The 8557-nt window shown below is 39.9% G+C and overlaps 1 protein-coding gene across 6 annotated transcripts; it reads right to left on the bottom strand.

Annotated features, from left to right (window-relative positions):
• Positions 1-728: 728 nt before the first annotated feature.
• LOC117983046 (leukocyte surface antigen CD53-like) lies at positions 729-8264 on the bottom strand. Of its 6 annotated transcripts, none has more exons than XM_034969504.2 (6): positions 7930-8264; positions 4980-5064; positions 3355-3546; positions 2645-2899; positions 1666-1797; positions 729-1104 (listed from the first exon to the last, which is right to left on the bottom strand). In XM_034969504.2, exons 2-6 carry the CDS (start codon positions 5055-5057, stop codon positions 1057-1059), a joined length of 705 nt encoding a protein of 234 aa, XP_034825395.1. In that variant the 5' UTR covers positions 5058-5064; positions 7930-8264; the 3' UTR covers positions 729-1056. The 6 variants fall into 6 exon arrangements, with proteins under 6 accessions (XP_034825395.1, XP_069355229.1, XP_034825393.1 ...); XM_069499128.1 differs by lacking the exon at positions 7930-8264 and adding an exon at positions 5899-6086; XM_034969502.2 differs by lacking the exon at positions 7930-8264 and adding an exon at positions 5643-5864.
• Between the last annotated feature and the right edge of the window lie 293 nt (positions 8265-8557).

The following is an 8557-nucleotide window of genomic DNA, read 5'->3' as shown; positions in this document are numbered from 1 at the left end:
TCCCACACGTGCTTCCAAAAAGTTTAAGTAAGTGCACAAACGTGCACTCATCCGTCATACAAAAACGTACTCATTCGAATCGTATTTTTACGGAATCCGTGATTTGACGGATGAGTGCACAAATGCCCTTATGTTTTGGTTGGTCGTGTGCAGTTAAATCTTCCAAAAATTATGGGAAAAAGACGGATTTGCATCAATATTGAATCGTATTACGTGGATCGACCTAGTATGGAATAGGCCTACCTACTTACGGAGAAATATCGATGGTGCCGAGTCCGTTCCAATTCAGAAGCTTGAAGACGTCTTCAACGCAACAGTAAAGAACTTCGAAGAATTACGTCTACCTGTCGCACTCCTCAATGCTATTGGAGTGGCTTCATAGTCTCATCTTATTACGGGCTGACCTTACAGTGTGGACATCATGGTGAACGCTTAGCACCTAACCGGGATTTCCTTGGATGACGTCACGACCTTTGGACTATACTATCAGGGACACTGCCTCGTACCCCTCGTACCAGTTCGTTTCACGTACCTATGTACAAATACCTCAGGAGTCAGGACGACACACACACTTTTATTGAAGGATTTTTAGTATCTTTGTTTTTGTATATTGTATACTTGTTTGTATCTTTTGAAGTTTTTTTTGTATATTTTTATTCTTTATATTTGAATAAAAGTTTGTACCTTTTCATTTATCCAAGTAGGTATATACCTAAATAAACAAATGCTTGTTGAAATCAGTATAAAATTTATTTCAGACATGTATCCATCTACATTTACAAAATAAATTAGTAATTTTTTAGCAAAATTTCGAGCTTTAGCGCCATTAGCATACCGAACGCGACGTATTTGCATGATGTAGCGAAAAGTCAACCATTACATCATTGCTGATTGCACAGCGTTAATGACATAAATAAAGGCGTTAATAGCTGTTACTACCTCATGCGAATACATCGGTGTGCTAAAGGCGTTTAACCTAATTAACCATACAATGATTAATTAACACAATGTTCCTAATCAACTACACAATTTGGTCACCACAAAGTTTTCATATCGTCACTCTATTTTCACGAACAATCCACATGAAAATATTAGCGCCAGTACCTGTAATTAGAAAAACATTGTATCAATAACTTGCCTAAATAGATTCAGGTATCGCGATCTTAATAGCGTGTTATATTGTCGTCTGTATAATTTTAACTTTACTCTTAACAAAAATTGGTATTAGTAGCCGGAGAGGGCCTCCTATAGGCTTACTATAGGCCTCCTCCAAGCTAGTCTGAAAGTCTGTCATCTGCCCTGCATCTGCAGTCATCTGCCCAGTGTTCAAACACCTCACTTCCTTAGGATAGCCTACCTGCTCAAGCAGGCGGACTATCCTGCTTTGTCCAACCTCCACAGTGCAGAAAAGTAATTTTTCAGAACGACAAAAGCTCCAGGGTGACGATCTCTAACACCTCTCCCCGCCCCCCACCATGCAGATTTGTTAGATTACTAATAGGGGAGATGAGAACAAATTATGGTTTAATCATCCGGTATCTAGAATAAGTCATGATAGTGTTATTTCAAACTGGAGCGCAGATATCCATCAGTAGAACGGATTCTACTGTCTTAAGCTCGCACTCTTCTCTATGAAATAAGAGGAGACTTTTACTATGAACTCACCATAATCATCGCCACAACGATGGCCACAGCACCGACGTAAACGGCATCCTCGCGCAGCAAGTCCACCGTCTTACTGTAGCAGCCATCCATGTACATCGTCGTCGGGTTCTGAGAGTACTGGCATTCCCGCCGCTGGGAACATAACAACAAATTAGGCAAAAAACGGTATTTTTAATGACCAGTGCTGGACAGAAAAAACTGAAAATGCAACGCGACGTCGTCACATCGTTAAAGACCTGCGAGCTGGAAAAACTTTTGACGTGATTCGCATTGCAAGAATTCGAAATCATTCGAAATCGACCAGCGCAGTTTTAACATCTATGTATAGCCATTTTTGTCGATGACAGAGTTTCGCTAAATTTGTAGATCGCTATCTCATTTGATGGTACCTACATACTATCTAGTCAAATAGCAATTTACTATCATTATAATAATAAGATGAGGATATAGAAGTAATCGTAATACCCCTAACGGATAGGTTTGCCGCGGCCGACTGCTGAAGATTCATTCCTAACATATAACACAGATACCATAATTATTGCAAAAATCATTTCACAAACTGACTCAACCGGGACTTTTTGCTACTTGTCAGGGCACATTTGTGTGGAGTCGAACCGAGCTGTTGGAGCTCGACTGCACTCTGCAGGTATGCCCTGACCATTAAAGTATTATAAATAAATAAATAAAAATAAAAAATAAAAAAGCCTTTTATTTCTTCACTTATTTTACAATAGTTATGGGATTATTAAATAAAACTTAAAATACTAGACATTAAAATAAAATAAAATAATAATTTAAATTTAGTACGATTACTTATTTTTATGAAGAACCCTTTTCAGGTCAAGGCCTCCTCCAGAGAAACCCACTTTACCCTGTCTTTGGCTTTGAGCATCCAGTTTGGTCCCGCCACTTTTTTGATATCGTCGTCCCATTAAAGTATTACAGTCAACTAATTTCTAATAGCTACGCAAAACCTCACCTTTCCTGGATAGACTTCTTGACAGCAACTCTCAGGAACATTATCGTTCCAGTCCTTGTAGCTCTTGACGCCACAGCACTGCAGGTAGGTCTGCGTGTCGTCCCAAGCCTTGGTGTACTCGTGCTTGGCGCCGTAGTACGGTATGGAGGCGTGCATCTCTCGCTCCAGAGTCGTGAGCACTTTAGCCCGGAACACAAACAGTAGGATCCCGCCTACTAACATCACCACGAAGATGATGAACACTAGAATGTAGTACTGAAAAGAAATAATGTATGCCTGGGTTATTGGATTTCTCGGATTACACTTTAGAAAAAGGTATAATTGGGTTATTTAGCTCTTTTGAATCGTCGGTCTTTAAGGTCGGGGGTTCGGTCCCGGGCTCTAACCTCGAATCTTCGAACCTCTAACTTTTCGAAGTTATATGCGTTGAAAGCAAATAAATATTACTTGCTTTAACGGTGAAGGAAAACATCGTGAGGAAACCTGCATGCCTGAGAGTTCTCGAAAATATTCTCAAAGATGTGTGAAGTCTGCCAATCCGCTCTTGGCGAGCGTGGTGGACTATGGCCAAACCTTATTCTGAGAGGAGAGCCGGGCGATGGGTGAATAATTATGATGATAAATATAAATTTGCATATCTGGGTGCTGGTGTCCGTTAACTTGTCAGGATTGAAGCTTATCGTTAACTATTTGTTCTGTGCTCGGCCTACCGTTAACAGCATACACTTGACTTCTTTGGCCGCGCCGCAGCAGCCCAGCAGCGAGAGGAACATGACGGCGGCGCCCATCACCACGATCACCGCGACCGACGCGATGAACATGTTGTTCATCATCAGCGTGCTGGGGAACGAGCGGGACACCCAGATCCATACTCCGATCCCTAGAGCTAACGCGCCACCTATCTGCAACGAAAAATATCATCTAAGTATTTGCTCATGACAATATGTCCACGAGAAAATGCTGTAGGTATCACGATCATAGGTCATCTCAGCTTCGCGTGAAAATTTTCGTGTGCAACAGTTTCTTTGTTTTCTAAATATGCGTGCGAGCGTGTGTGCGTGTGGTGACTGGTGTGTGTTTGTGTGTGTGTGTGTGTGTTTGTGACTGCGTGCGTGCATGCGTGCGTGCGTGCGTGTATGGGTGTGTTATCTTACATTTGTGAGTACACTTCAACCTTTATCTTTTTTGGAATAAATACATAAGTATTTAGGTTTGTAATTACAAAAATCTTGACTCAGCAGAAAGAGATATGTGTGTTAGGGAACCACATCCAAAATAACGATTAATTATTTAGGTATTTTCGTCGGCGTAAGCACAGAATATATAATAGTACTGCGTAAGCGTGACACACCAAGTTCTATCTATCCGTAAGCCACTATTTGGTCCTTAAAGAATCTACCAACCCCATAGATAGTAGGCAAGAAATTGATCGTATTTAATTGATCTACCATCTACCAACCCATGGTGCCCCAGTCGAAGTTCCGTTTCAACCGGGTCGCTGTACTCATTACTCAGGTAGATTACACCTGGGCTACACCATCCACACTAACGCATATTGAATTATACCTACCAAGGTATAATTAAATAATTGTTTGCTATATATAGTAGGTATCTTCCATCCGGCTTCCAGATATATCTACCTAGTACCTACCATTCTTTTATTACATTGTGGTGATTAATCTAAGGAATAGGTAGGTATGATTAGTGAGGTGAAACAACTAACAACATAATCTTCTATCTACGATTATAAAAAATAGTACCTAGGTACCTACTTATCGTGACAGGTCCATCGATGGACAGGTCAGACAAAGCACAGAACTGGTAGACCTAGACTTAAATTTGGAGGAAACACTTCTTGAGTAAGTAGGTACCCTATGCATCTAGACTTTAGACAGACGGAATGCGTGTGGACTGCCCACTGCAAAATTGCAGTTGACACAACTGCATCTCAAACTGCCGATTGACTGCGTAGTCTGCGTGCAGTGGGCGTGCACTTTATTTTCACTTCCTATCTACCTACTCATCTGGTTATATTACGGGCATTCAGTGTGCGTGCAATCGGCGTGCGGTGCTATTTACCCGTGGACTGCGCAGTCGGTCGGCAGCTGCAAATTGCGATGCAGTTGTATCAACTACAATAACACTGCATCCCAACTGCAATTTCGCAGTCGGCTAGCAGTCCAAATGCAGTCTGTCTGTCTTGAGACTAAGGGTGCACTAAAAAGAATTTTGTGGAATTCCATCGGATAGGTAAGTATTTTATAAATCTAAGTAGACAAGTATATTCACGAAGTGGTGCGAAACAGGGGAAAATTAACGCACATTTACAACTTACAAGTGTGAGGACGTTGATGATGACGAGCGAGACCTTCATGCACCGCCCGCAGCTGTCCATCGCGCCGCCCATGGCCATGGCCAAACTGCAATCAAATTAAAAAAAAATGTTTATACATTTTCAAGTAGGTAAGTAACATTTTCTGCATCGTCGTTGTCGTCAACCGATAGACGTCCACTGCCTACTCTTGAAGGGACTTCCACGTACCTACTGCTCCTTACTAGCTTCTGCTGCTGTTCCACTGCAGGCCTGGATCCAGGCGTCTCGGTTTTTGCATGAAAAGGTTTCTTTTATTAACTTTGACTCTATCATAACATGGTTGCCTTTAGATTAAGCTCGTCGCGTCAATCTTTAAAAAGATCCGGATTGATTGAATTGTTTATTGAAAATTCTCAGACTGCAGTGTGACTGGATTTAAATATCAACATTAGATTGTTGTATACAAAACTGAATTTAAAAATACCGATCTAAATAGATAATAATGTAATAAATAGTAATGAATATACGAAATAAATAGTAATGTCTTACATTTTCTGACCATTGAATTGATAAATTGCAAACCACATAGGTACCTACGTACCTAGTACTTTTACATGTTTATTAATTTGATAGATAATCTAGTACACCACGGTAGAATATAGGTATCCACATAAAATATCTCACCTCCAATGCACTTGGCTGCGCCTGCGTCTAGTGGTTGAGCGCACGTGTCCTGAACTTGGTGCATCGTTGGATAGTCTTAAAATTCCCTTCAGCATTACTGACCTTAACTCCATCAACTCTCGCTTTTTGTTTTGACATTAAGTTCAAAGGAATATCAGTTTGCTACCGTCATTTTCGAATATAAATTCCCTACTCACAAGTCACATTATTGTGTCGTATCTCTGGTAACAGCTGATTGAAAAAAATATCTACCTACCTGCATTTCGCGCGATGGACTCGGTAACTCAGATGTTACAAGTTTCCAACATTCAAGACATACAGTAAACACTATTAATACAGAACACTATTAGTTCTTGCAACATGATGAAACAAGTCACAAAATAAAACGCAATCAAGATTCTAAGAACATTATACGAATTTCCTACAGGTAAACCTTCATCAAAAAATCTAAGTGTGAGCACAGAATATAAGTAGGTACCTAAGCCTACTTATTTTATACTTAGTAGGCTTAGAATAAATAGTAGGTATCTGTAAGTACCGGGGCGTAAGGTTCAAATTCATATCAAAGTCCAAAACACAAACCATACGCGCCTGCTGTAGGGAATGGTACCTGCCTAATTAGCAGATATTTTCTTTTATACCTAGGTAGGTACTTATCAACAAAAAAATGAGCATTTTATGATGAGTAAGCAGAGGTGACATAACCCGACCTACACAATAATTAGCGATGTATGTCCCATTTTGTATTAACGGCCGGTTCACACTATCCTAGTAGGTAGCATTCCAGTGCAGCGATTTCATCCAGCGCTGTATTGCTGTACTACTGGCAAGTGAACATTTTGTTCTCATTACCTACTAGGATAGTATACTGAGTCTAGTTAATTTGGTGACTGATTCCAGTACTCTGCAGTGTATCCAATTATGCGGTACAGATATAAGTCATTAAAAATTTGAACACTATTCAGTGTTCATCAGTTGCCACCCCATCCATTCTTCCATAGTGAACACATCTGGACCGAACTTATCTGCTTCTGCTGGTTCCAGCGGCTGGAAGAATGTGAACCGGCGATAAATATGTCCTCACGCTTTTAATATGTATGTCACGTAGGTCCTTACTATTAACTATACATTACTATGTAGTCGTAAGTACATATAGCCTGCATCGTACACTCACACTTAATAGGGGAGACCGGGTACAAACATAACGGCGCGGCGGAGGGTCAAAAGTAAGAAAGACGCTCTATGGTCTATGGTACTCTATACTATAGACCATGGAGCATCTTTCTTACTTTGCTATAAACTTTATAGCATTTTGCATGGCAGAAGAATCGCACATGCGTCTGTACTGTCTGTAGATGATGCCTCCCTCATTCCACGCTCTTGTTTTAGACGATGTAAAAATACCTCAAACGTTGATGGTTACAGGTAACATAATACAATGGGGTGAACGGGGACAAAAGGAACAATAAATAAGAAATACTTTTGCCAATTTTTTTTTTATTTTAAATCTTCCACACTAATATTATAAATGCGAAAGTATGTCTGTCTGTCTGTATGTCTGACTGCTAGGTTTCACGGCCTAACAGTTTAACCGATTTTGATGAAATTTAGTACAGAGGTAGCTTATATCCCGAGAAAGGACATAGGCTACTTTTTATCCCGGAAAATCAAAGAGTTCTCACAGCATTTTTAAAACCCAAGTCCACACAGACGAAGTCGCGGGCATTAGCTAGTTACTTAATATTCCGTTAATAACGAGCACCTTTATAAACCATATTAAATGAATCTTTTACTGTGTTACGTTTGTACCCCGGTCTCCCCTACGCTGCAAGTGCCCTGGCCCCTGAGGCACGCGGCCGGTGCGCGTACGCAACCTCAAGGTTGTACACTGGATAACACAACTCTACATGCAAGGTCCATCTAATCCATTCTCTCGATGACCAAGTGAAAGTTGCATCTATAGCGCAATAGTATACCGAAAAACAAGTACATATTGTTACAAAATGTATAATCGTTTGAACTTATGTAACGTAAATAATGCTCACGAAAAAATGTTTGAAAAAACAGTTGTTCGGAGAAATGCGTTGATGAATCGTAAACAAACTTGAGTGAGACGCACAGAGTACTTTTTAGGTGAGACGTAAGTTCAAACAACAAAGAAGCAGTTTTTTAGACGATTCTTCGCTAAAGAATAACTTAAAATAAGCCTACAGAAAAGTCACATAAATAACAAATAGATAGAAAACTTAACTAAGGTTTAGTTGGATCAATAAAAAATGCTGCTTACCTTTGAAATTAAATAGGATATCGTCGGCAAAATCAGTGGGTCAGTTTTCCGTGTCACTTAATCATCACTCTCACTATTTACGTTTACTATCAGTGTCACGTAAAATCACTACGTTCATTCACAAAATTACTTACTCGAATACCTAACGGTAAATTGTTGTCATGCACAGCTCGCAGCGAGAGAAATACAACTGCTCGTATTACAAGTTGAACAAGTTTTGGAATGACGCCTCAGTCCCCACCATAAGGCCTTAGCGTGGAAGTAACACACCTTCGATGGAACCATGTAGTAGTTATTTCTGTTTGTATGTTTATTGGCTACCACCACATAGGTACGATTTCAAACCTTTTTATTGTTTGATATATTTTATGGATTTGATGTTTATATATTGTTGCTTATCAAATCAAGGCTTTAGAGTAAGACTGCATGTAGTCTTTTCTTACGTATGGCACGGTTTATTCAAAAGTGATGTCGCGTTTCCGCTACTATTCACTTCGTTTTAAAACTTCACACAGATTAATAGAATACTCGTGTACATTCTATGTGGACTGAAATCCAAAAATTGTACCCATTGCACTATTGTTGGAGTAAAGGAGCATGTTTCTTTAAAAAAAAAACCGCCCAAGGT

The sequence above is a fragment of the Maniola hyperantus genome, chromosome 6 (genome assembly GCF_902806685.2).
Source record: "Maniola hyperantus chromosome 6, iAphHyp1.2, whole genome shotgun sequence".
Taxonomy (NCBI): domain Eukaryota; kingdom Metazoa; phylum Arthropoda; class Insecta; order Lepidoptera; family Nymphalidae; genus Maniola; species Maniola hyperantus.
Note: the sequence above shows the minus strand (reverse complement) of the source record. Positions and strands in the feature narration are given on the sequence as shown.